The 25983-nt window shown below is 44.5% G+C and overlaps 2 protein-coding genes and 1 long non-coding RNA gene across 6 annotated transcripts in view; 2 read left to right on the forward strand and 1 right to left on the reverse strand.

Moving 5' to 3' along the window:
- STX3 (syntaxin 3) overlaps positions 1 to 7024 on the forward strand; it is a 98210-nt gene extending 91186 nt beyond the window's left edge. For 3 of the 4 annotated variants that reach the window (XM_061381632.1, XM_061381636.1, XM_061381633.1), the window contains exon 10: positions 5180 to 5335. In XM_061381632.1, coding sequence (XP_061237616.1) covers positions 5180 to 5320 — 141 coding nt within the window. In that variant the 3' untranslated portion in view covers positions 5321 to 5335. Of the gene's footprint in view, positions 1 to 5179; positions 5336 to 6653 lie in introns of those variants that run through there. The other variant, XM_061381631.1, reaches the window with a different exon arrangement.
- Positions 5326 to 20264, reverse strand: TCN1 (transcobalamin 1). Its single transcript, XM_061381627.1, has 9 exons — positions 20112 to 20264; positions 17488 to 17667; positions 16371 to 16511; positions 14311 to 14466; positions 12919 to 13097; positions 9751 to 9934; positions 7590 to 7773; positions 5866 to 5984; positions 5326 to 5561 (listed from the first exon to the last, which is right to left on the reverse strand). The coding sequence occupies exons 1-9, from the start codon at positions 20188 to 20190 to the stop codon at positions 5500 to 5502; spliced, it is 1284 nt and encodes a 427-aa protein (XP_061237611.1). The 5' UTR covers positions 20191 to 20264; the 3' UTR covers positions 5326 to 5499.
- Positions 16877 to 25983, forward strand: part of LOC133227162 (uncharacterized) — a 33353-nt gene continuing 24246 nt past the window's right edge. The window contains exon 1 of the long non-coding RNA XR_009729738.1: positions 16877 to 17445. This is a non-coding gene — a long non-coding RNA (uncharacterized LOC133227162). The remainder of the gene's footprint in view (positions 17446 to 25983) is intronic.

Below are 25983 nucleotides of genomic sequence, written 5' to 3' on the forward strand. Positions count from 1 at the left end.
GTGGGCTGAACACCTGCGCTACCCCTCCTGCCTGACCCGTGGGCACACACCACCACTTCACCCCCACGTAAGGAACCAGCTCGCCTCTGCTGGGGGCGCCAGCTGGCAGGGGACTCTGTCTTTGTTCCCGCTGCCCCCTGCTGTTGTAGGAGTCCCAGTAAAGCCTTGTCTGAATTTCTTTTCTGGCCTCTGATCAACTTCTTTTGATTAAAGAGACCAAGAACCCTGGTTAGTAATTATTTATATTTTCTTTGTATTTTTCGCTTGAGCTTTCTTATTTTTATTGTGGACTGTCTTGATGGGCGCAGTGTCATCACAGGGGTCCTTGTAAGCGGAAGAGGGAGGCAGGAGACTTAGAGTTGGAGGAGAAGTGATGAAGGACGCAGAGGTCAGCATGATACGATTGCTGACTTTGAAGATGGTGGGGCTGAGAGCCTAGGTACGCAGGATTCCTGTGGGAGCTGGAACATTCAGGGAAAGTGATTCCGCCCCTAGAAGCTCTAGAAGAACGCAGCCCTTTTTTGACACTTAGATTTCAGCTCAGAGAGTCCCAGTTCATACTTCTGACCTCCAGAATTGTGAGAATAATACTGTCTTAAGCCAGTACTCTTGCCTGGAAAATCCCATGGATGGAGGAGCCTGGTAGGCTGCAGTCCACGGGGTCGCAAAGAGTCGGACACGACTGGGCGACTTTACTTTCACTTTTCACTTTCATGCATTGGAGAAGGAGATGGCAGCCCACTCCAGTGTTCTTGCTTGGAGAATCCCAGGGACAGGGGAGCCTGGTGGGCTGCTGTCTATGGGGTCGCACAGAGTCGGGCACGACTGAAGCGACTCAGCAGCAGCAGCAGAAGCAAGCCAGTACAGTTGTAATTTGTTACAGCAGCAGTAAGAATCTCATACAGGATTGGGAGCCAGCAAGATGCTGACCTCGGGTTCCAGAGCCTGCCATAACCATCCTGAGATAACCCATGAACCCTTGATGCATCTTCTCTTTGAACATCCACTTTCTTGTACATTACCTCTTACATCCATGGTTGTTGCTTCATGTTGACACAACTGTTTCCATTTGCAAATAACTTCCAGAACAGGAACCACAGAGTCTACAGTTTCTTCAGCAGCATGTTTTGACAGTCTTTGGCTAACTCTTGACTGGACTTCTTTCTTTCTTTGTTTTTTCCTGTGCCTCATTTTTTGGTATCAAAGTACCCAGAGTCTCTCTGGATATCTGAAAGGTTTATTTGTGTTAATTACTTCTTTGCAGGCATAAATTTCTGCCTTCAGACTCAATCTAGGTTCTGATATAATCCCAAACTATAAGAGCTTCTCAGAATGCAAGTGTGGCCAGAACTAAGTTTCACTTACCAATATTAGTGAAATGCTAAAGGAATGTTATTCCATTGACCTTCTTGTCTGTTTCTGAGATTGAGGCCATTTCTATTAGACAGCAGTGTCACTGCCTTCTACTTAGAGACCACTGACTGGAAGAAACTCATCTGTATCTGCCAGAAATTGAGGCTCGCTGTGCTGCAGGGAAGTGCTGGAAAGCACAGTGCATGAAGTGAGGTTTGATACTTTACCCACTCAGAATCAAAAGAGAATCGCAAAGAAAGTGACTTTCGTGCTGTGATGGCATAGTGTTTGATTCCATGTTGATATACTGAGGAAATTAATTTCTTATACCACTTTTGGGAAAAATCAGTCTAAAGAAATTGGGTAACAGGAAAACTTGGCTGTGGAGTACAAAACGAAGCAGGGCAAAGGCTAACAGAGTTTTGCCAAGAGAATACACTGGTCATAGCAAACACCCTCTTCCAACAACCCAAGGGAAGACTCTACACATGGACATCACCAGATGGTCAGTACTGAAATCAGATTGATTATATTCTTTGCAGCCAAAGATGGAGAAGCTCTATACAGTCAGTAAAAACAAGACTGGGAGCTGACTGTGGCTCAGATCATGAATTCCGTATTGCTAAATTCAAACTTACATTGAAGAAAGTAGGAAAAACCACTAGACCATTCAGGTATAACCTCAGTCAAATCCCTTATGATTATACAGTGGAAGTGAGAAATAGATTCAAGGGTTTAGATCTGATAGACAGAGTGCCTGAAGAACTATGGACGGAGGTTTGTGACATTGTACAGGAGGCAGTGATCAAGACCATCCCCAAGAAAAAGAAATGCAAAAAGGCAAAATGGTTGTCTGATGAGGCCTTACAAATAGTTGAGGAAGGAAGAGAAGTGAAAGGCAAAGGAGGAAAGGAAAGATATACCATTTGAATACCGAGTTCCAAAGAATAGCAAGGAGAGAGAAGAAAGCTTTCCTCAGTGATCAATGCAAAGAAATAGAGGAAAACAATAGAATGGGAAAGACTAGAGATCTCTTCAAGAAAATTAGAGATACCAAGGGAACATATCATGCAAAGATGGGCTCAATAAAGGATGGAAATGGTAGGGACCTAATAGAAGCAGATGATCTTAAGAAGAGGTGGCAAGAATACATAGAAGAACTATATAAAAAAGATCTTCATGACTCACATAACCATGATGGTGTGATCACTCACCTAGAGCCAGACATCCTGGAATTCGAAGTTAAGTGGGCCTTAGGAAGCATAACTGCAAACAAAGCTAGTGGAGGTGATGGAATTCCAGTTGAGCTATTCCAAATCCTAAAAGATGATGCTGTGAAAGTACTGCACTCAATATGCTAGCAAATTTGGAAAACTCAGTAGTGGCCACAGGACTGGAAAAGGTCAGTTTTCATTCCAGTCCCAAAGAAAGGCAATGTCAAATAATGTTCAAACTACCTCACAATTGCACTCATCTCACAAGCTAGCAAAGTAATGCTCAAAATTTTCCAAACCAGGCTTCAACAGTACGTGAACCATGTAGTTCCAGATGTTCAAGCTGGTTTTAGAAAAGGCAGAGGAACCAGAGATCCAATTGCCAACATCCAATGGATCATTGAGAAAGCAAGAGAGTTCCAGAAAACATCTACTTCTGCTTTATTGACTACACCAAAGCATTTAACTGTGTGGATTACAACAAACTGGAAAATTATTCAAGAGATGGGAATACCAGACTACCTGACCTGCCTCTTGAGAAAATTTGTATGCAGGTCAGGAAGCAACAGTTGGAACTGGACATGGAACAACAGACTGGTTCCAAATAGGAAAAGGAGTACATCAAGGCTATATATTGTCACCCTGCTTATTTAACTCATATGCAGAGTACATCATGAGAAACTCTGGGCTGGAAGAAGCACAAGCTGGAATCAAGATTGCCGGGAGAAACATCAATAACCTCAGATATGCAGATGACACCACCCTTATGGCAGAAAGTGAAGAGGAACTAAAAAGCCTCTTGATGAAAGTGAAAGAGGAGAGTGAAAAAGTTGGCTTAAAGTTCAACATTCAGAAAACGAAGATCATGGCATCGGGTCCCATCACTTCATGGCAAATAGATGGGGAAACATCGGAAACAGTGTCAGACTTTATTTTTCTGGGCTCCAAAATCACTGCAGATGGTGACTGCAGCCATGAAATTAAAAGATGCTTGCTCCTTGGAAGAAAAGCTATGACCAACCTAGATAGCATATTGAAGAGACATTACTTTGCCAACAAAGGTCCATCTAGTCAAAGCTATGTTTTTTCCAGTAGTCATGTATGGATGTGCGAGTTGGACTATAAAGAAAGCTGAGCGCCAAAGAATTGATGCTTTTGAACTGTGGTGTTGGAGAAGACTCTTGAGAGTCCCTTGAACTGCAAGGAGATCAAACCAATCAGTTCTGGGAGATCAGTCCTGAATATTCATTGGAAGGACTGATGCTGAAGCTAAAGCTCCAGTACTTTGGCCACCTGATTCGAAGAACTGACTCATCAGAAAAGACCCTGATCCTGGGGAAAGTTTGAAGGCAGGAGGATAAGGGGACGACAGAGGATGAGATGGTTCAACAGAGATGAGTTTGAGCAAGCTCAGGGAGGGAGTGAAGGACAGGGAAGCCTGGTGTGCTGCAGCCTGTGGGGTTGCAAAGAGTCAGACACGACTGAGCCACCGAACAACAACAATCTTAAGCCATTATTCTCCAATTTCACGTAGACTGTGTAGTCTATAAAGATATCTGACAGTGGGCACCCCGTGCTCACAGAACCGTGGAAGTCCCCCTGCCTCTAACTGAGTTTTCAGGATGTCACGCAGACCCCAGAGGATGGAATCCATTGCTGTCCAGCTGAGAAGAACTCTTTCACATCTGGCTCGTGAAGACCAGGGCAGGGTTGGACCTGAGAGTGGACGATCAGTGCCCACAAGCAGTGAGCAGGAGGAGCGTTCAGCCCCTGACCGTGAAGCAGGGTTGCCGGTCGAGGGGAGGAAAGAAGAGAATCTTGAAAACACAAGGGAAATGAGGGAGATGTTGCCGCACCGAGTTCACATTTCGACCTGCAGGCCTCTTCCTTTTGCAGGCTATTATCAAATTTTTTTAAAGATTTTGTTTTGATGTGGGCCATTTGTAAGGTCTTTATTAAATCTGTTATAATGCCGCTTCTGTTTTCGCTGTCTGGCCGTGAGACGCGGGCGGCCTTAGGTCCCACCCAGAGATCGAGTGTGCGCCGCGGCGCTGGGGGTGGCGTCTCAGCCTCGGCCCGCCAGGGCGTCCCGTGCAGGCGACTTTGTGGGTTGCTTTGTGCTTCATCTGAAGAACCTTTGGCGTCTCGAAGGCGTCTGGTTCGTACCCGGATGTGCCCGTAGCTCAGGTACTCAGTATACGGTGTAACCCAGTTCACGCTCAGACATGATTCAACTGTTTTTTTTTAGGTGAGCTCTGCTGAACTGAACATTGGAGTCATTTCTGTTTTTGCATGTGGATTTGGTGATGTGCCTATGAGAGTGATTTTCATGGTGAAATAAGAGGTGGGACCTCCGGGAGGCAGCTGGCGATGGGGATGAAACGCTTCCTCAGACCTTGTGCGCTGACTTTTATGGATAGGCCTCCCATTTTACTTCGTCTAGGGCAGTATTTTTCTCTACCCACCCGCTGCCTATATGAGGCCAATGTGCCTCCTCAGTTCCTCCCTTGCCCCCGGGTCTCAGAGAGCTCAGTCTCCCCAGAGACGCCTGCTGGACCTCACTGGTTGCTGCTGCAGCATTTGACTTAGAACCTTCTCTCCATCTCCCCCAGTTGCCCAACGTCACCCAGAGAGCGAGCAGGGGAACCGTGAGCAGAACTCAACTTCTCAGACAGGTGGGTCTAATCTTTTTCACTTCGCTTCTTCCTGAGGTAGTCTTCCCTCTAACAGTAATTCCCTTTGGTGTTAAATGATTAGAACATGCTGTTTTTGTATAGCTGTTGGTCTTTTATTGGACACTCAAAGAGAGAAGTAGAGGTTATTGATGTGCTGTGAGGATTGAGATATAAATGAAAAGGAACATGTAAGATCAATTTCCACATAGAACTGTACCACAAAAGGCTCAGACCCAGCTGAGGAAGGTTTGAATTTATTAGTATTTGCTCCAACGAACCTCCAAATTGTCTCCATTTTGGACAACATGACTCCCAGCTCCTGAAAAGGAAGAAGGAGATGTGGGTCCAATGATTTGATCATCCAATCATCAAATAATGGATCTGGCTCTCCCAGACCCTTGGAGAAGGAAACGGCGACCCCCTCCACCACGTGTTCTTGCCTGGGAGGTCCCACGGACAGAGGAGCCTGGCGGACTGCAGTCCATGGGGCCACAGAGAGTCAGACATGACTGCGAGACTGAGTATACTCTCATACCCTTGGCGCGTCCCCCTGAAGCGCACACTCACACGTGATCGCTCCGGGCACCTCACTCTGCAAGGCCGTGTCTCGTCCTCCTCCTTACCTTGGCTCAGTGGCTGGCCATTGCTCAGAAGCTTCCAGTAGGTTCTGTCATTATTGTTGGCCTTTATGCCCTGAACAGAGGTGATGTAGGGGCCCCACGAGGTCTCCTCCACTGTGAAGCTGTGGGGAACAGAGAGTTGGTACATGGATTCAGGATGTTCAAAGGCAACTCTCCCGTGGGCACTTCTTTTATACACCTAAGAATCACTGGAAGACATTACACAGACCACCTGGCCTTCTTCCCAGATTCCTTGATTCTGGAGATCTGGGCCAGAACCAGGAATCTGCATGTTTTATCAGCATTCTAGGTCATTCTGAGGCAGGCAGTCTACAATCCATGCAAATTATAGAAACACTGCCCGTGGTTTCTGCCCCTCTCTTCTGCCATAGTAGACACTTCGCCATCAACGGTTCCCAATCTTCTACCCAAGACAGTAACAGTTTGAAGATGCTAACAGTACTACAAAGTGTTAACCGGTTGTCCTAGAGGTTCTCAGAAAAAAGGAAAGGATAATTTAATGGTTCATGTTTACTGATTAAGAAGTGACATAATTGATATTTGTTTCATATTCATTAGTCAGATTTTTCTACCTTCCTGGAAACACTTGAAAACAGGCTTTATAATGATATATACACACAGATACATATTTTCTTGTATATGATTTTCTCTGTTGCATCTTAGAGCATGTTATTAGACACAAGAAATGCCAGTTAGGCTTAAGGATCCATTTAAGCCATATTTTTCAGAGGTGAAGTCAATATCTTCATTTTAATATTTAACCTCTCTAGGCCAGGGAGCCTTGACTGAGTCCCTGAATCTCCTCTAAGGTGGAAGCGGCCTGGAGAAGCTCCCCAGTCTCTGTGAAACCTCAGATTTAAATGACAAGTCTTGCACTCACAGATTTAGAGAATGAACTCATGGTTACCAGGGGGAAATGGTGGCTGGTGGAGGTGGGCGGCATAGACTGAGAGTTTGCAATCGACAAGTACACGCTGCTGTATGTAAAACAGAGAACCAACAGGGACCTGCTGTACAGCAGAGGGAACTCTGCTCAACAGTCTGTAAGAGCCTAAATGGGAGAAGAATTTGAAAAAAAGTAGATACTTTTATGGGTATCTGAATCACTTTGCTGTATACCTGTAACTAACACATCACTGTTAATCAACTATATGCCAATATAAAATAAAAAAAAAAAACAAATGACACATTTTATGCATTTGTTCATTTTCTGGGATGAGAATTCCACTCATCTGACTTTCAAAGGGGTCAGTGATTAAAAACCAATTAAAACCCACTATTCTGGACAGAAAATGTCTGACTTAGATTCTGTTAATTGAAGGAGTTCTGCTGACAGAAGAGAGATCCCTGGTACTTACTGTCTATCTATTAATACCTGCTATGTGCTGGAAGAGGGAGCATTTCACCTCCCTTTTTAAACTCCATGCTGTGCCATGAGGACGCGCAGCACAGCTACTAACTGAGAAGTGTTTTAAGTGTACATTGCACTCTGGTGCGGATGTGTTCCTGCTGAGTCATAATCACATTAAATTCCTTAACCTTAGGTTAGCTATTGGGCTTCCCTCATAGCTCAGGTGGTAAAGAACCTGCCTGCAATGCAGGAGACCTGGGTTCGATTCCTGGGTTGGGAAGATGCCCTGGAGAAGGGAAAGGCTCCCCACTCCAGTGTTCTGGCCTGGAGAATTCCATGGCCTATATAGACATACCGAAATAGGGTCTCATTTTTCTCCTGAGCAGCCTTCATCACGTCGAGGAAGACAGAACCCTTTCTCACAGTGACTTCAGTGTGACTTGTCTTGTTGATTCGCACAGAGTATTTGACTAAGATATTCAAGGGTGCGGTTGTAGGTGTCACAGTACCAGGCTTTTCAGTGGAGGTGTTGAATTTGACTGGCAGAGATAGAAAAGTAGAGGAGAAATATTATTCAGAAGAATAAAAACTATGTCAGAGTCTGCACACCTCTCCAAGGCTATGCAACAACTCTTTCCCCGTCAATGCGGAAGAGGGTTTATACCAGAAGCCCGGATCAGCAATCGGGGGGTGGGGGTGAGTGGGTATCTCGCAGACGACTAAAGCACAAATTAAAACCGGATACTCACTGGCTTGTGAAGGCTTGTGTTTGCCTCAACTTTCAGCTGTTGCAGCAAATCAGTTGCCCCATTTCCCATTTCTCACAGAGGCTCCTGATTGTTCTTTTTTTTTTTTTTTGCATTGGTGCAGCATACAATAATGCTTCCCCCCTTTCTTTTCTTTTTTTTTGTGTGCTTTTTGATTTTTTTCCTTTTTGTGATTTTAAAAACTAAGTCATTTATTAATGTGTTTGTTTTTGGCTGTGCTGGGTCTTTGCTACTGCGGGCCTTCCTCTAGATGCGGTGAGTGGGGTGGCTGCCTCTAGTCACAGGTGAGAACGCTCCCTGCTCCTTGCTGTGGCTTCTCTGGTTGAGGACACAGGCTCCAGGGCGCGCGGGCTCCGGGAGTTGCGGCTTCCAGGCTCTAGAGCGCAGGCTCAGGAGTCACGGTATGTGGGTGCCCCTCAGCGCGTGGGGTCGTCCCAGGTCAGGGATTGAACCCGTGTCTCCTGCACTGGCAGGTGGATCCCATATGACTGAGCCACCAGGGAAGCCCCTGGGCCTTTTAACTTTTTATTGAAGTATTGACACACAACCTTATGTTAGTTTCACATGTAAAACATGATTCAACATTTATCTACACGAGGAAATGATCAGCACTGTGACTCCAGTAACCATCTGTCACCATACAAAGTTACGACAACATTGTTGACTATGTTCTGGATGCTGTACACTATATTGCCATGAAGTATTTATTTTATGACAGGAAGTCTGTCTCTCTTAGCATCCTTCCCCTATTTTTCCCAACCCCTGCCTTTTTATTTATTAACATTTATAGAGAACATTACATGCCAGGCACTGTGTGCTAACTATTTTGCATGAATTATCTTCTTCAGTCCTTATTAGTGCCTGCTACATACTATTATCATTGACATTTCTTATAGTAGAAAACTTTTAAACTTAGGGTTTTGTCCAAGTTCCCTAAACCTATATGTGGCTGAACCAGAAATGACCAAGACAGAAGGAAAAGTCTCCTCTCTTTATACCTGTTGCAAAATTAGTGGTTTGATTAATGGTTCAAGCTGTAATTTTCTTATAACACTGCCACATTCTTTCCCCATTAACGTCATGTCTCTGGGTGCTCATGCATTGAGCCTAATGAAAAGCCAGAGACGTTATACTTTTTGGGTTGGGAATGATGCTCAGAAAATCTCTCTGCATCCAGCAATTAGAAAGCACCGCTTGAGAGACGGACACCCTTTAGTCACTTTCCAGCTGGCTTCGTGGCAAAGAATCCACCTGCCAATGCAGGAGACGCAGGAGATGCTGGTTTAATCCCTGGGCAGGGAAGATCCCCTGGAGCAGGAAATGGCAACTCACTCCAGCATTCTTGCCTGGGAAATGACATGAACAGAGGAGCCTGCTGGGACAGTCCAGGGGGTCCCAAAGAGTGGGACACGACTCAGCAAGCACGCTTATCCGTTAATCAACACTGCCTTGTTGTCAGTGTTTGAACCAAGAACAGCGTCTGCTACCCTAATAAGGACAAATCCTCTGGCAGTTACGGTCCCTGATGGCGTGGAGGACTGAGTTCTGTCTGGGACCTGTTACACTGTTCCCAGACAGGTCTAACTGGTTCCTGAGGCCATCTCAGTCTTACACGCTTTGAGTGTTACGCTGAATGAGGCCATCTCAGTCTTACACGCTTTGAGTGTTACGCTGAATGAGGCCATCTCAGTCTTACACGCTTTGAGTGTTACGCTGAAAGGCAAAACAGTTTGTTCATTAGTGCTATACCTGGATTGAGGCCACAAGAAGGGTTGGTGACATCCAGATAGGTCTTTCCCATCAAGGCAGGTAAGATCTGGGCTGCAGTAATCGGCAAGTTAAATGCTCCCCGAGAAATGTTGTCAAATACTGCACGTAGAGTTTCTCTGCAATTTGCTTCATTTTTGTAATAGTCCGATGAGACAAAGAGAGCCTAGTGTGTGTGTGTGTGTGTGTGTGTATGAGAGAGAGAGAGAGAGAGAAGGGGAGAAAATGAGAATGAATGGGAGAGACTTCACATCATGGGAAAGCTTGAATCTAATTTAGTAAACATGGGAACCACCTTAGACCACTAAGGTACCTTTTAAGAAGCTTATAAGCTAGTTTGGGTGGGGAGGTGGGGATTGTTTAATCACTCAAGCTTTCACAGCGCCAATGAGAACAGTCTTTCTCTACCGTATTTACTCTTTATCTTATTGCTGACACTGAAACCATATGAGATAGTCTTAACTATGACATAGTGTTAACCAAATAGTGTTAACAGATTCTTGTAAAGGAGTCCCTAAGATGAAGGCCCTAAGACCAGTGTCTCCAACCCCCAGTCCCACCCTGAGGACTACACAGCAGGGGGTGAGCAGCAGGCAAATCAGGGAAGCTTCCTTTACCCCTCCCCATCACCCACCTTACCTCCTGAACCTCCACTTGGGTTACTGTCTGAACTGTCCCCCCACCCTCTTCCATGGAAAAATGGAATTGTCTTTCATGAAACTGGCTCCTGGTGCCAAAAAGGTTGGGGACCTCTGCCCTAAGAGAAGGGCTTCCGTGATAGCTCAGCTGGTAAAAAATCTGCCTGCAATGCAGGAGACCCTGGTTCAATTCCTGGGTTGGGAAGATCCCCTGGCGAAGGGATAGGCGACCCACTCCAGTATTCTTGGGCTTCCCTGGTGGCTCAGCTGGTAAAGAATCTGCCCGCAATGCGGGAGACCTGGGTTTGATCCCTGGGTCAGGAAGATCCCCTGGAGGAGGGCATGGCAACCCACTCTAGTGTTCTGGCTTGGAGAATTCCATGGACAGAGAAGCCTGGAAGGCTACCGTCCACGGGGTTGCAGAGTCAGACACGACTGAGCGACTAAGCACAGCACAAGACTACGAGAAGCGTCTAGCAGCACGGTCTTTCTGAAGGGGAAGAGCTCTTAAACATTAGTGAGACAGACGAAGCTTCGGCAGAGAAGGCGATAGGTAAACAGGGCTCGGAGCTACGATGGCGTCTTAGCAGGAACATGCAGAGGTAAGCATGTGACTGAAGGGGACAACGTAGGAACGGCCAGGGCCAGGCCTCTTTGCGGTGAGAGTGTCTGAGTTTCAGTAAGACCCACAGAGGATGCCTCTTGGCTTCGGAGGACAGGTGTAGAGAAGACATGCAGAGCATGGCGGGAGCCAGCCTGGAGAAGAGGGCTGGAGCTGGGTCGGCAGCCCCTGAAGGTCCTGGGTGGTTTCTGGACAGTGGGAAGTCTCAGAGGTTCTTGAACAGAAACGCTCCAGGCAGCAGGTGTGAACTGGACTCAAGGGGCAGCATTACAGGGCAGGAACATTTAAGAGGGTATTAATTAATTTTCTGGGAAATCCCATGGACGGAGGAGCCTGGGGGCTACAGTCCATGGGGTCGAAAAACAGTTGGACGGGATTCAATGACTAGACAACAACAACAGGAGTAAGACCAGGACTCAGATGGACTGAACTTGAAGATCTTGTTCTGTAGTTTCTCGAGGAAGGACAGTTCCCCTTTCCATCTTTTCTTGAAGACTCTTAAAGGTAACCAAGTGGTCAATCAGGTTTATTTATTTATTTTTTTGGTGAGTTATTAAAAACAACACAAAAAGAAAACTCACTAGGGACTTCTCTGGTGGTCCAGGGGTTAAAACTCCGTGGGGTGGAGTGGTTGAACGTCCATGCTCTCAATGCATGGGGCACAGGTTTGATCCCTGGTCTGGGAATTAAGATCCCACATACTTTAGGACATGGCCAAAAAATAAATAAAAATTTAAAAGGTCATCCTAAGAAAACTCATCACGTTATATCTTCTTTTATAAACAATGTGGTGGGTAAGCAGCTCTTGATCCTGCCATGAATGAATACCAGCTGTAAGCTGACCAAGCCCAAGCCCATGCCCCACACCTGAACTGTATACTAACCAGTTGGTGTGGGACGTAAACATTCGCATTTTCTAAAAGCTCCTCCCCTCTAGGTAAATCAGATGTGCACCCAGAACAGGAAACCACTGCTTTATATTAACGTCTAGCATAGCAAGTGCAAAGAGGAACAGTACGGACAGTCTTTAAGACTGGACCCTTATTTACATCGCCATCATCTTGTCGTTTTCCGCAGGAGCGCTGTGCCGGCTGGGCTGAACACTCTGATCTTCCTGAGTTACGGGATGCACCTCTGCGCTTCTGTCCTTGCTTCTTCTCTCCCTATGAAAATCCTCTCATCCCGGGTCAGCCTGGCAGACCCCAATTCATACCAAAGACTTGGTGAAATCCCTTTTTCCCCCATGTGCTTTTCCTCATCTCTTCTTGTATCTACCCCTTAGAGTTGAGCTGAACAGTGACTAAACTCAGGAATAAATTCTTGGTCTTCAAAGAGCATATACAGGACAGTGCCAGCACTGAGTGTGAGTTTTGACACCAACTATTCTGGTCCCATCGCCTCTCCATCACTCTTTGGCTTTGTTCTATTAGGCGATTGACTGGAACTCTGTGATTCATGCTCTTATTCCAGGAAATGGAGGTAATAATTCTTTCTCCACTGGGTGGTTGTGCTTTAGTGCCTTAATGTCAATAACTATCAGCTGCTTTACTGCTGCTGCTACTTCTTATTTCCATAGCAGCGACCTACTTTGGGAGGTTAGATGAAACACTGAACAGTGGTATGTGGTAAAGCGGGAAATGACATGTTGAAGAACAACAAAATAGATTGCAGTAGGCAGCAGCATTTCTTAATGCAGGCAGGAAAAGCTGCACAGAAACACTGGATGCAGAGGTAAAGCAGAGGGGGGTACATTTCAGGCAGGGAGGGAATCACGTGATTAAAACAAAGTCAGGTGGATCGTAAGTCCTCAGGAGACCAAGAGGGAAGGCGGAAGATGCTGCTTTCTGCCGTGACCCCGTTCTCTGTCTCCTGGTTTGCCTTCTGACTTACCTGCATAGCTTCTCCCGTGCTAAATATGTTTCCAAAGAGACCCTGTTTTCTCTCAGCCTGGATCTTGTTTGCCAGTGACGCCACGTAATTACTGATTTTACCCTCTGCGTTCATGTCCATATTCTTTTGTGTATTCTTCTGCACACATGTTAAAGCAAGAACAGCCATCGCTCCAGTATCTGTCAGGAAGCAAAACACTGGTGACCGAGTGACTAAGCCTCCTGGGTTCCCCCTGGACTGAGTGGTTTCCTGGTATGTGGGACTTTCAAAATTAACAATAGGAGGACTCCAGGCAGAACGGGGTGCTTGGTCATGCTAGTTAATGATGCAAGAGAAGAATTTCCAGATACAGTAGCCATCCTCTCGCCCTGACCTCTCAAGTATGTTGAGATTCCTTCCTATGTGATAACCACGAGCTTTGCAAGAACTCACATCTTAGTCATAGAAACACATATCGATTTGTCGGTGCAAACACACAAACAGTCTGCTTTTACGTCGTGGGTGTTCTCATCTTTTTTGTCTTTCAGCCACGTTGGCAAAGAAATTGAGAAAACCGAGGATGATACACCAAACAAAAATGTCTCTAAATTTCCAAGTTCTTCATTAGACTGATTAGAAAATAGCACTTAGGAGAACTGTTTATTCAATAAACACCCTTAATGGGGGGGCGGATATGGCGAGAGATTAGAAGACTGAGGATAAGACCTGTTTTTCTGGCTCATTTCTTGGTTCCTTCTGTTTTCTTTAGGTCTGGTGCCTTCCCTCTCATAGGAAGAGAAATACAAGAAATTCACATTCTCCTTTTTACTCTGAGACACTGGATGGTGACTTTCTTAGAGCTTCTTGGAGAAAAATGAGTTTGTGGATCTGTCTAAAAGGGCCTTCTTTTTGGATGTGTAAGCTAATCCAGTGGGAAATTTCTGGTCCTTTTCCATGATGGATACACACTTTATTGATCAAAATATTGCATCTTACCACATGTAAGCCCACACATCCAAATGATCCCAATGGGTTAGAGAAAGATGCAGGGTTGAGATAGGTGAATTCCACCGCATTCCTTTTCTGTAACATTTATGCTTCCTAAGATGTCTTATCTGATAATCCTCATGATCTATCCTCATTTTACAAGTGGGAAAATTAAACTTGAGAGCTAACATCCATTGGCTACTCAGAGAAAAGGGGGAGGAGGAACTGGGCCCTTTTACTGTACTGCACATCTACAAAGATGCTTAGAGACCATCCCATATCCATTCTTCTAAAAAATCCTCTTCTGAGAAGACTAGGGTAGTGAGGAAAGAAAAACTCACGTACTTATTGGTAGAAAAATATAAAAGACAAGGCCTCCTGGTGCCCATGTCCTTGAAACCAAGGGAATTGGGTTTAATGACTTACCTACTGAGAACTGGTCCCCAAAATAATAGTTCTTATTTTCAGGAGTGAAGTAACAGGTAACACTGGTGACTGAATAGCTGCCGTTGAACAGACACAAGGCCAGCAGGGCCAGGCTGAGCTGGTAGTAGTTGGTCAGTGGGTTGCCGTCATGTGCCCCTGTCAGGGAGAGAAGCAACACCTTACTGACGCAGGTGGTCCTGGAACAGTACATTTTAAGCTTATTTCTACTTACTCTATCTCCATTTCTTTACATTTAAAGAGAGGTGAATAAGAGAGGGGAGAGATTGCTCAGAGAAACCGCAAACTTGAGGCACTTAAAGGCTCTTAAGGCCCACCAAGGGCCTCCCTGGTGGCTCAGACAGTACAAATCTGCCTGCAACGCAAGAGACCCGAGTTCGATCCCTGGGTCAGGCAGATCCCCTGGAGAAGGGAACAGCCACCCACTCAAGTATTCTGGCCTGGAGAATCCCATGGACAGAGGAGCCTGGCAGGCTACAGTCCACGGGGTCGCAGTGTCAGACATGACTGAACAGCTAACACTTTCACTTTCAAGGGCCACCAAATTCAACTCAACTCCTTTTATTTTATGCCAGAGGCAATTCAGCATTAAAGAGATAAAAATCCTGTTCTCCCAGCAATCCCACTCCTGGGCATGTATCCTGAGAAAACGCTGATTCAAAAAGATCTGTGCACCCCAGTGTTCGTTGCAGCATGATTTACAACAGCCAGGACATAGAAGCAAGCTGACAGAGGAGTGTATAATGAAGATGTGGCACATATATACGATAGAATATTACTAAGCCATCAGAAAGAGCGGAATAATGCCATTTGCAACAACATGGATGGGCCCAGAGATTCTCATACTGAGTTAAGTCAGACACAGAGAGACAAACAGCATATCATATCACTTATGTGTGGAATCTGAGGAAAGGTACAAATGAGCCTATTTACAGAGCAGAAGTAGAGTCATAGATGTAGAAAACAAACTTATGGCTATACCAAGGGATAAGTGCGTGGGGAGGGATAAATTGGAGACTGGGATTGACATATGGACAGTCACGTCCAACTCCTTGCAACCCCGTGGACTGTAGCCTCTGTCCGTGGAATTCTCCAGGCAAGCGTACTGGAGCAGCCACAGCAAGGCTGCACCCGGGCCTGGCACATGGTGTGTGCCCAGTCGCTCAGTCATGTCTGACTCTTCCTGACCCCCTGGACTGTAGCCCTCCAGGCTCCTCTGTCCTTGGGATTTTCTAGGCAAGAATACTGGAGTGGGTTGCCATTTCCTTCTCCAAGATTAAGCTGGGTCTCCTGCATTGCAGGCAGATTCTTTGCCATATGAGCTACCAGGGCAGCCCATATACACACTCCTGTGTATAAAATAGATAACTAATGAGGACCTGCTGTAGAGCACGGGAAAGCCTACTCAACACTCGGTAACGGCCTCTAGAGGAAAAGAATCTAAAAGAAGAGTGGCAGATGGCTACTAATGTATAATCGACTCACTTTGCTGTACACCAGAACGAATACAATATTATAAGTCAACCACACTCCAGTAAAAATGAAACAAATACTATCCTGATGTTCAGATGGCTACAGAGCTAGAACTAGAACCCAGAAATGTATCTCACTAGGAGCCCTGACGATCAACCTATGTTTCAGCGCTTTTGCCCTCTTCGTTCTTGTGCTACAATCATTAGGTGTACACTTTGGTGCTTATGACACAGTGTCTCATCTTGATCAGCTGTTTCTGGTGTGATTTGTCCAAAAGCCAAGCTTCTGAAGGACTAGAGACCTGTGGCCTGTGTGTCTGCGTGTGGGTGTGTGTATTTATCACCCAGTGCAAGGCAAGCTGGACGTAGGGTCAATGCTTAATTGAACATATTGGAAAAGAAAACTCTAGACACATCTGAAAGAAAGAAGAAGGGAAAGTGGTCTTCAAAGGTACAGTGAGATGAGTGGAGTGAAAAAGAGAAGGAACGAGTAGGTAGAAACTCGATACGGTTCTGAATCAGTGGAGGAGAGACAAAGACATCCGGGGCCTCTGAGCACGTGATTCTCACCCATGTTCTGAATTTCTGCTTGGAATTTGGCTTCAAGTTTGCTAACCAGACGAGCACCACGTATAAACTCTTCATCCTGATTTTCACATGCTCCCAAACCCAGAATACCCAAGGCAAGCTCTCCCGAGGTTAACTCCATCTCTGAAAAGAAAAGTATTCAAGTTAAACAAGGTACATGCGTAGGATTTTTTTGCCTCCTGTCTCCCTTGCGATTTATATTGCTGTCACTTTGTTGTCCTGTTCCACTCTTTATTAATGTTTTATTGTCCTCTTCTTCATCCCCGGAAACAGAGCCTTTTCCAGCAGTGCTGTATAAGTGCAACCTAGACCTTGGTCTTTCCCATGAAGCTGCAGGCTCTTTCTGGAATCAAGAAATCCTTAAACAAAGAATAGAGATAGATAAATAGTAAATCCCTGGGATCTTCCTCCTTGAGGGCGCCATCTCACCAGGATAGGAATAATCGACCTGTATTTAAAATATCCAAATTCTCAGGCTCCTCCTATCCTCACAATAATATTGTTGGGTAGGTAGGTGTGGCTGTATTTTCCGCTTATGCTCATTAGAAAGCTCAGTGTTGAAATGAAAGTTTCAATGTGGACTCTGGTCTCGATTCCAGTCCATATCTCCACAACTCTATGGTCACCTCTCTGCCGTCAGCTTTCTTGGTTGTGGCCCACGCTCTTGTCTGGTCATGAACTCAACTCAATGATGTAAATCTTAAAGGATGAGAGTGTATGATTCCTTTTGCTCTTCCTATTTTCAGGGCCCAAAGAAGGAAAGCTTCACTCTACAGTAAGCGGCAGGGGGTTGAGGATTTGAGATACCTTTTTGTCACCTCTATTAAAAAAAATTTTATGTGAACTTTATTTTTAAAAAAACACCACTACATACTTGAACTAGATTTAAAAAAAAAATTTAGGTAACATTGGTTTATAACATTATATAAGTTTCATGTGTACAGTATTTTATTTCTACTTCTGTTCATCTCAAGTTTTCTACAGCTGAGATGGATGTACCAGGGATGACTTGGACACACAATTTCTAGGACTCACTGGAGATCATCTTTATAGATGGGTAAGTCTTTCCCTAAATATTCCGGGGAACACAGGCACTCACCTCTGCTGTTTATGTCTTCTTTGATTTGTTGACTCAGCTGTTGTTCTAGGCTTTGATTCTTAATCCCAACAAGTCTCAAGGTCAACAGGACATTGAGACCTAGGGTCCCTTTGGTGTAGTTTGCATTTAGCATCGTGTTTATCAGAGGTTCTAGACGCCAGAAGTTCGTTTCATTTACCACTGTGGAAGGGAGAGAGGACATAAGAAACGCATAGAATATTAGGGCTAAGAACAGGAATGATATTAAAATATTTAGTAACAGATATGGCACAGACACAGGCCCACTTGGTAGCCACTGGCAATGTTGCTGGAATGATACAAGGGAGGTCTGGAGCCCCACTCTGCCATTCATTATTCTTTTGCCAGACAGCATGGAAGTGTTAAATGTTTAAACAACTGGATCAGCCTTACCATTGCGTCCTGCCTGGTAGCTCTAGTGTGTGTGTGCGAGTGCGTGTGTGCGTGTGTGCATGTGTGTTAGCCACTAAGGCCCAGAGGGTGTCCTTAAGGGGCCTTGGTAATTGGAGCTTTAACTGAGACTGCAATGCACATCTTCCAAGTCCCCGCCTGTAACCTAGTCTGCTCTCTGAATTCAGTCATTTTCTCCCCCATCTTCTTCTTATTCAGCTGGGTTAATCCTGACAAGAAGGAGAGAGAAGAGGAAGAAGGCAAAAGTTCTACGTGTCATTAGTGATTGACCCAGAGCTGCATTGCCTGATTGCCCAACTGGCCGGGCATCAAGATCAAGGCATTATTCAGCAGGGAGGACCCTTTGAAAAACCTTCCAGTTTTAGCCTACAGTGTGTCCAAGGCCCAGGGGCAAGGATGGAGGGGTCCTTCTATACTATGGAATTAACAAAGAGAATCCAGAGCTCCCAAGAAACCTGGAGGAGAAAAAGAGTTAACCATCACTGAAAATATTTCTCAGCATACTTTGAGCATCACCTAAGAAAATCCTTCCCATCTCCAAATTGTCTCATGGGCTTGGGGAATAGTGGAAAGAATGTGAACCTTGGGCTCAGGAAGATCTTTCCTGGGGTCTTCATTCCTTAACTTACAACTGGGGGTAAGTTATGTAACTTTCCTGACTTCAAGAAGTCAAGAAATAGCCAAAGATAATGGACAAGAAACCACCAAATAAGCTCTAAGATACTGTTCGTATTATTACTTCTAGCTCAACTCGAATTTCTGTCACTATCCTTAGCGAGTCCAGGAAATGTTGTTTTTCTTGCCCACCTGCCTTTAATAGAGTCAGGAAGATCTGAACGGCATGATTGAGAAAGGTCAAGGTTTGTGACGGGCATAATTGGACAATCGTGAGTCACCTCTGAGATTCGGCTCAGCAGATTTTTTGGCACTGAAATAGACTTCTTTAGTTCCTGGTAAAGGAACAACTGAGGTCAACTTCCTTAACTACTAAAAGCAAAGTTACTTATTTTGCACTGGGAATAAAACCTCAAAAGCTTGATGGAGAACCCCTGTTCTTATGCCACAACCGAGGAAATGACAGGCCAGGAGAACGAATTAAGAGTTGGCAGGTTCTAAGCTTTCATCTTTCCGCTGTGGGATGGACTTCTTCTTGTAGGCTAGAGAGACCAGGGAGACGTAGCCACAGCTGGTACCACACGGTAGCATCACCTTAGGCCTGGCTCGAAGCTCAGTTCCATGGTAAAGAATTCCAAGAGAAAAATCATGAACCTGTGAGCCATATAATACTTTAAGAAATCACCCGTTTCAACAACCTTCTCTGGTTATTCTTCACTTATGGGTGAAGCTAAAATGACTCATGGGACTCCCCTGTTGGTCCAGTGGTTAAAGTTCTGTGCTTCCAAAGCAGGGGGTCCAGGTTCGATTCCTGGCCAGGGAACTAGACCCCACATGCCACAGCTAAGACCCAGCACAGCCAAATAAACAAATAAATAAACGTTAAAAAAGCACTGGTTCATTCAGTTACTAAGGGGTCACACTGGACCTGAGACCAGCTTTTCCTTTTCTCACTTAGCATTTTTTAATAGAATTGCACACTCTCTGGAGCCTCTACCCAAAGGAGAGATGATGGGTTTTTACCCATGTCCCATGGGGAAGAGTTGAAAAGAGGAAGATGTATAGCATAGAATATCTAAACTCAGTAAGGACAAGAGAGCAATCTTCATTATGTGAAAGGCGTTATTAACATTACTTTTCTCTGTGTAGTTACAAGGAGTTAACCCAAAACCTCGGGGTTGAAGTTCCTAAAAATAGATTGTATCTCAAAGTCATAAGGTGTCTTTCCATGATCTGAAAACTTTTCTGAGATCATGAATTTTTTGTTCTTAAAAATGAACGAGAAAAGACAGTTCCTTGACAGGGCTGTTGTGGTAGAAAGGATCTTAGCCTAGGAAGAAGAGTAAACAAGTTAATACTGAATCTCTGAGCCCTCTTAGAACAACATGCATCGTAGAACTGTCCTCCGCATCTCCCGCCACCCTGTAGGTTACTCACAGAGTCCAAACGACATCCAGCATTGGAACCGGGCGTTTTTCTCAGGTAACTACACGGTAGCCTCCGGGAGACTGCCATGCTGTGTTTAGCTCATAGCTCAAAATGCTCAAAGTTTAGAGCAATTTAGCTCAAAGCATACTCACCACAGATCTGGCATAGTTGACTTGGAATAAGAGAAAAGAATAGCAGCCCCGTTAGGGGGAGCTGGCCTGATGGTCTCATCTCTTCAGCCGTGCTCAGGAATGGTGAGGTTGGGCTGGCTCTTTATGGGTGATGGACAGAGGGTACTGGGAGCTCCTCCTTCCGTTTGCCTCAGTCTCTTTTACTCAAGCAAATATTGAGTAATGTCAGGAGGTGTGGTCAGGTGTATTTGCCCAAATAAAGTAATAAACAAGGAAGACTTGAAAGATACGGCTAGGGAGAATGAGGAAATAATATTTCTTTGTTTCCCATCTTAAACCATTAGGGTTCAAATTCCCTTCAGTCCAATGAGAATAAATTATGTGAATGACTCTTAATGTTCCCTCTTTCCCATTTCACTCTAGATGTATAAGCAAATTATGTTTCCTAAGAGATTAAATGTGATGGGGGCAGGACTTACAACATATACAAATGGAAGCAGAAGTTGTAATTCTGAAGTTGGAGCAGGCAGGATTGGGGAGCTTGGCACATGAGGAGGTCTTTGGCATAGTTTTTTTTTAAATTGTAGGCATAGTGGTTTTTGACCTAAGGTTTCTTTTTTTCCCAAGAGTTTTCCCTGAGAGTTTTCTGGCCCAGGAGGAAACACTGAGACACACATCAGATGTGGAATTTGAGTGTGCCAGGAAGGGCGCTACATGCTACGTGCAGGAAACGTCCAAAACTAGTAACGAACACTCTGGCTTTAAAACGTTTGCTCAGGGTCAGCAAGGTGCTGGAATACAAGGTCTCTGATATATCCGCCCACAGAAATAGTAATCTTAGCAGTCATTCATGGACAAAAGTTCCCACCTGAAAACTTTAGGTTTCAGGTAGGATGTTGTAAAACCCCAGTGGAGTCCCTGAGGAGGGCTGTGTTTAGAAAGCAAACCAAAGGAAACGGACTTGAGTTTCCAAAGAAGCCGGTGAACATGACAGCACCAAATGAAACCAGTAAACAGGCCTGACAGATGCACACGAAACACAGGGAGGAAGAAGCTCCTTGACATTTGTCTTGGCAATGACCTTTTTGGATATGACACCAAGAGCATAAATAGTAAAAAGAAAAATAAACAAGCAGGACTATATCAAACTGAAAAGCTTCTGCATAGCAGAGGAAATCATCAGCAAAATAAGGAGGCAGCCTAGAGAATGGGAGAAAAATATTCATTAGATACTTTCTATCTGATAAGGTTGTTGCTGCCCTTCAGTCGCTATGCTGTGTCGGGCTCTTTGCGACCCCATGGAGTATAGCATGCCAGGCTCCTCTGTCCTCCACAATCTCCAGGAGTTTGCTCAAATTCATGTCCACTGAGTCAGTGATGCTATCTAATCATCTCATCCTCTGCTGCCACCTTCTCCTTTTGCCTTCAATCTTTCTCAGCATCAGCCTTTTCCAATAAGTCAGCTCTTTGCATCAGGTGGCCAAAGTATTATAGCTTCAACTTCAGCAATAGTCCTTTCAATGAATATTCAGTGTTGATTTCCTTTAGGATTGACTAGTTGGAGCTCCTTTGCAGTCCAAGGGACTCTCAAGAGTCTTCTCCAACACCACAGTTCACAAGCATCGGTTTTTTGGCACTCAGCCTTCTTTATGGTCCAATTCTCACATCTGTATGTGACTACTGGAAAAACCATAGCTTTGACTAGACAGACCTTTGTCAGCAATGTAATGTCTCTGCTTTTTAAACTTAAACGCTGTCTGGGTTTGTCATAGCTTTTTGTTATGAAAAACAGTATGGCATTTTCTTAAGAAATCAAAGATAGAACTATTGTCTGATTCAGCAATCTCAGTTTTGGGTATACATCCAAAGGAAATGAAATCAGGCTCTCAGGCTCTGTTGCTTGTTGCTCAAGAAACCTTACTGAGAGACAAGTGTTGGGTAAAGGAAAAGTAGCTTTATCTTAAGGAAGTTTGCAACCTGGGGAGATGGTGGACTTCTGTCCGAAAGAACCAACTCCCGACCCCCGAGGTGTTATCCAGGATTTACAGAAGAAGGGAAGCAGGAAGCGGCTGCAGGCCGTGTGCTGGGGCTGCGCTGCTCTTCTCATCACGAGAAGCTCTGCTGATGTTGGAACCGAGTATGGGCTTCACACTGTCCAGATCCGCACATTTGTTCTATGGGCCAGTGGTCATATGTTTCCCGAAAAACAGGAGCAAAGGCAGAAAGAGAGCAAAAAGGTCTAAGAGAAACAGGAACCAGTCCAGCAAACCCCTGAGCTTTAACTATTAGCAATTCTTTGGTTGTGAAACAAGCATGATTACAGCACCTCAAAGTGGTATCTGTATCCCCATGTTCTTTGCAGCATTGTGGACAATAGCCAGGATTGTGGCATCAACCTAAGTGTCTGTCAACTGATGAATGAATAAAGAAACACACACACACACACACACACACACACACTGGGATATTTTTCAGCCATGAGGAAGAGGGAAATTCTGCCATTTGTAACAAAATGAATGGATCTTGAGGGCATTATGCTAAGTGAAATAAGTTAGAGAAAAACAAGCACTGTGTGATATCAGTTAAATGTGGCATCTAAAGAGTCAGACTCGTAGAAGTGGATGGTAGAATGGTAGTTACCAGGGGCTGTGGCTTGGGGGAAACAGGAAAATGTTGGACAAAGGGACAGGCGTCCAGCTATCAGATGAATCCACTCTGGGGATCTAATGTACGCACAGTGCCTATAGTTAGTGTTACATTGTAAGCTTGAAATGTGGCTAAGAGTAGATCTTACGTGTTCTCCCTCACATACGAAGAGATGGTAGCCATATGAGACGACGGATATGCTAAGTACTTGGTTATGGTGATCATTTAATAATACACATGTATATCAAGTCATCTTGTTGGTCACCTAAATATATATACACAACTTTTGTCAATGAAGTTGGGAGAAATAGAATCCATCAGCTTAGCTAAGGACTTAATTATGACACCTTTTCCTCCATTTTCTCCCTCTGCTAGTGCTCATGTGTTGCTCGTCCCTGGGTGTGCCTCAGTTGTCCGTTCTCAATAGACAGATTCACTTACTGGGCCTACCCTACCACCTCTGTTTCATTTTGTCTGTATTACTTGCACAGTTCTCTGGCCTCTTCAAAATACGATTTTAAGAATGCATCCTGCTTTCCTAGTTACTATATCAGGAACGATGAATCCTCATTTACCTCACCTGACAACTGATGCCTCTTTTTCTCCTTAAATACTCACTCTAATAGTCTGGAGCACCATCCTTTTATGGAGTTTCCCCTAACTTTCTGACTGGTCCTTTTTGGTTTTCTCACACTGGTGTACCCTAGGGTGCCTGATTTTCTAAAAGCTGTAATATTCTAGGGTTCAGTTCCTAGAATTCTTTTTCCTTTAGGATTCTCATTAAATATCAAGGCTTTTTCTTTTTTTTGATGTGGACTATTTTTAAAGTCTTTATTGAACTTGTTACAATATTGCTTCTGTTTTATGTTTTGGTGTTTTGGTCACGAGGCATGTGGGAATCTCACTTCCCCGAATAGGAATCGAATCTGCACACCTTCTGCATTGGAAGGTGAAGTCTTAACCACTGGACCGCCAGGGAAGTCCCTAAATCTCAAGGCTTTAAGCAACACCTGGATATGAATGTTTGTAAAATTTATATCTTCATACCAGAGACCTGCTTAATTCTAGACTTGAATTTGAGCTTGGTCATGTGAATTACTTGGGTCCACAGGAAGTCAAAGCTATGGTTTTTCCAGTAGTCATGTACAGATGTGAGAGTTGGACCATAAAGAAGGCTGAAAGTCAAAGAATTGATACTTTTGAACTGTGGTGTTGGAGAAGACTCTTGAGAGTCTCTTGTACAACAAGGAGATCAAACCAGTCAATGCTAAATGAAATCAACCCTGAATATTCATTGGAAGGAATGATGCTGAAGCTGAAACTCCAATACTTTGGCCACCTGATGAGATGAGTGCACAGTTGCACTCATCTCACATGCTAGCAAAGTAATGCCCCAAATTCTCCAAGCCCAGCTTCAACAGTATGTGAACTGTGAACTTCCAGATGTTCAAGCTCGATTTAGAAAAGGCAGAGGAACCAGAGATCAAATTGGCAACATCCATTGGATTATCAAGAAAGCAAAAGAGTTCCAGAAAAACATATACTTCTGCTTTATTGACTACGCCAAAGCCTTTGACTGTGTCGGTCACAACAAACTGGAAAATTCTTAGAGAGATGGGAATACCAGACCACATGACCCACCTCCTGAGAAATCTGTATGCAGGTCAAGAAGCAACAGTTAGAACTGGACATGGAACAACAGACTGGTTCAAAATTGGAAAAGGAGTTCATCAAGGCTGTATATTGTCACCCTGCTTATTTAACTTATATGCAGAGCACATCATGAGAAATGCTGGGCTGGATGGAGCACAAGCTGGAATCAAGATTGCCAGGAGAAATATCAATAACCTCAGATATGCAGATGACACCACCCTTATGGCAGAAAGTGAAGAACAACTAAAGAACCTCTTGATGAAAGTGAAAGAGGAGAGTGAAAAAGTTGGCTTAAAACTCAACATTCAGAAAACTAAGATCGTGGCATCCAGTCCCATCACTTTATGGCAAATAGATGGGGAAACAGTGGAAATAGCGGCTGACTTTATTTTTGGGGGCTCCCAAATCAGTGCAGATAGTGACTGCAGCCATGACGTTAAAAGACACGTGCTCCTTGGAAGAAAAGCTATGACCAACCTAGACAGCATATTAAAAAGAAGAGATGTTACTTCGCTGACAAAGGTCCATCTAGTCAAAGCTATGGTTTCTCCAGTAGTCATGTATGGATGTGAGATTTGGACTATGAAGAAAGCTGAGTGCAGAAGAATTGATGCTTTTGAACTGTGGTGTTGGAGAAGACTCTTAAGGGTCCCTTGGACTGCAAGGAGATCCAACCAGTCCATCCTAAAAGAAATCAGTCCTGAACATTCTTTGGAAGGACTGATGTTGAAGCTGAAACTCCAATACTTTGGCCACCTGATATGAAGAACTTACTCATTGGAAAAGACCCTGATGCCAGGAAAGATTGAGGGCAGGAGGAGATGGGGATGTGAGAGAGGATGAGCTGGCTTGAGGGCATCATCAACTCAATGGACATGAATTTGGGCAGACTCTGGGAGATAGTGGAGGACAGAGGAGCCTGGTGTGCTGTGGTCCATGGGGTTGCAAAGAGTCAGACATGACTGAGTGAACACCAACAAATTCTGAAGTCTTTATTGAACTTGTTACGAAAGTGCTTCTATTTTGTGTTCGGTATTTTGGCCTCAAGGTATATGGGAGCTTACCTCTCGGAGCAGGAATTGAACCCACACCCTCTGCACTGGAAGGCAGAGTGTTAGCCACTGAACTGCCAGCAAAGTCCCCAAATCTCAAGGCTTTAAGTGACACCTGGACATGAATGTTTGTAAAGTGTATGTCTCCATACAGGAGATCTGCTTAATTCTAGGCTTCAATTTGAGCTTGCTAATGTGAATTACTTGGGTCCACAGGAAGTTAGAAAATGTGATGTAAGAGGAAGGTTGAAAAATTGCTTTTGCACTGAGTTCTACTATGTTCTACTTCAGTTCTATTGAAGACCTACTATGTGTGGATAAAGCTGGCCTACTGGAAGGACCATATAGTGAAGAACTGAGACAGTCTGGCTGTCTGTCTGCCAACTCATGACTTGGAGAGAAGTGATTTTAGATCATTTCACATCAGCTGAGCCACCAAATGAATAAAATAACATGAATAACTATTTAGCTAAACCCAGAGCAAATTGTTGACCCGTACATTTAAGAAAATGATTGTTAATACACTAGATTTTGGAGTAGTT

Source organism: Bos javanicus, chromosome 15 (genome assembly GCF_032452875.1).
Source record: "Bos javanicus breed banteng chromosome 15, ARS-OSU_banteng_1.0, whole genome shotgun sequence".
Lineage (NCBI taxonomy): Eukaryota > Metazoa > Chordata > Mammalia > Artiodactyla > Bovidae > Bos > Bos javanicus.

Bases quoted from the DNA above. Each gene is read 5' to 3' on its own strand.
- TCN1 (XM_061381627.1), bottom strand. From the start codon at position 20,190: ATGAGACCATCAGGCCAGCTCCCCCTAACGGGGCTGCTATTCTTTTCT. The intron at 17,668-20,111 runs GTGAGTATGCTT...TCCCTTCCACAG, and splicing joins TCAACTATGCCAGATCTGTG to TGGTAAATGAAACGAACTTC. The intron at 16,512-17,487 runs GTGAGTGCCTGT...TTTTCTTTTCAG, and splicing joins AGAAGACATAAACAGCAGAG to AGATGGAGTTAACCTCGGGA.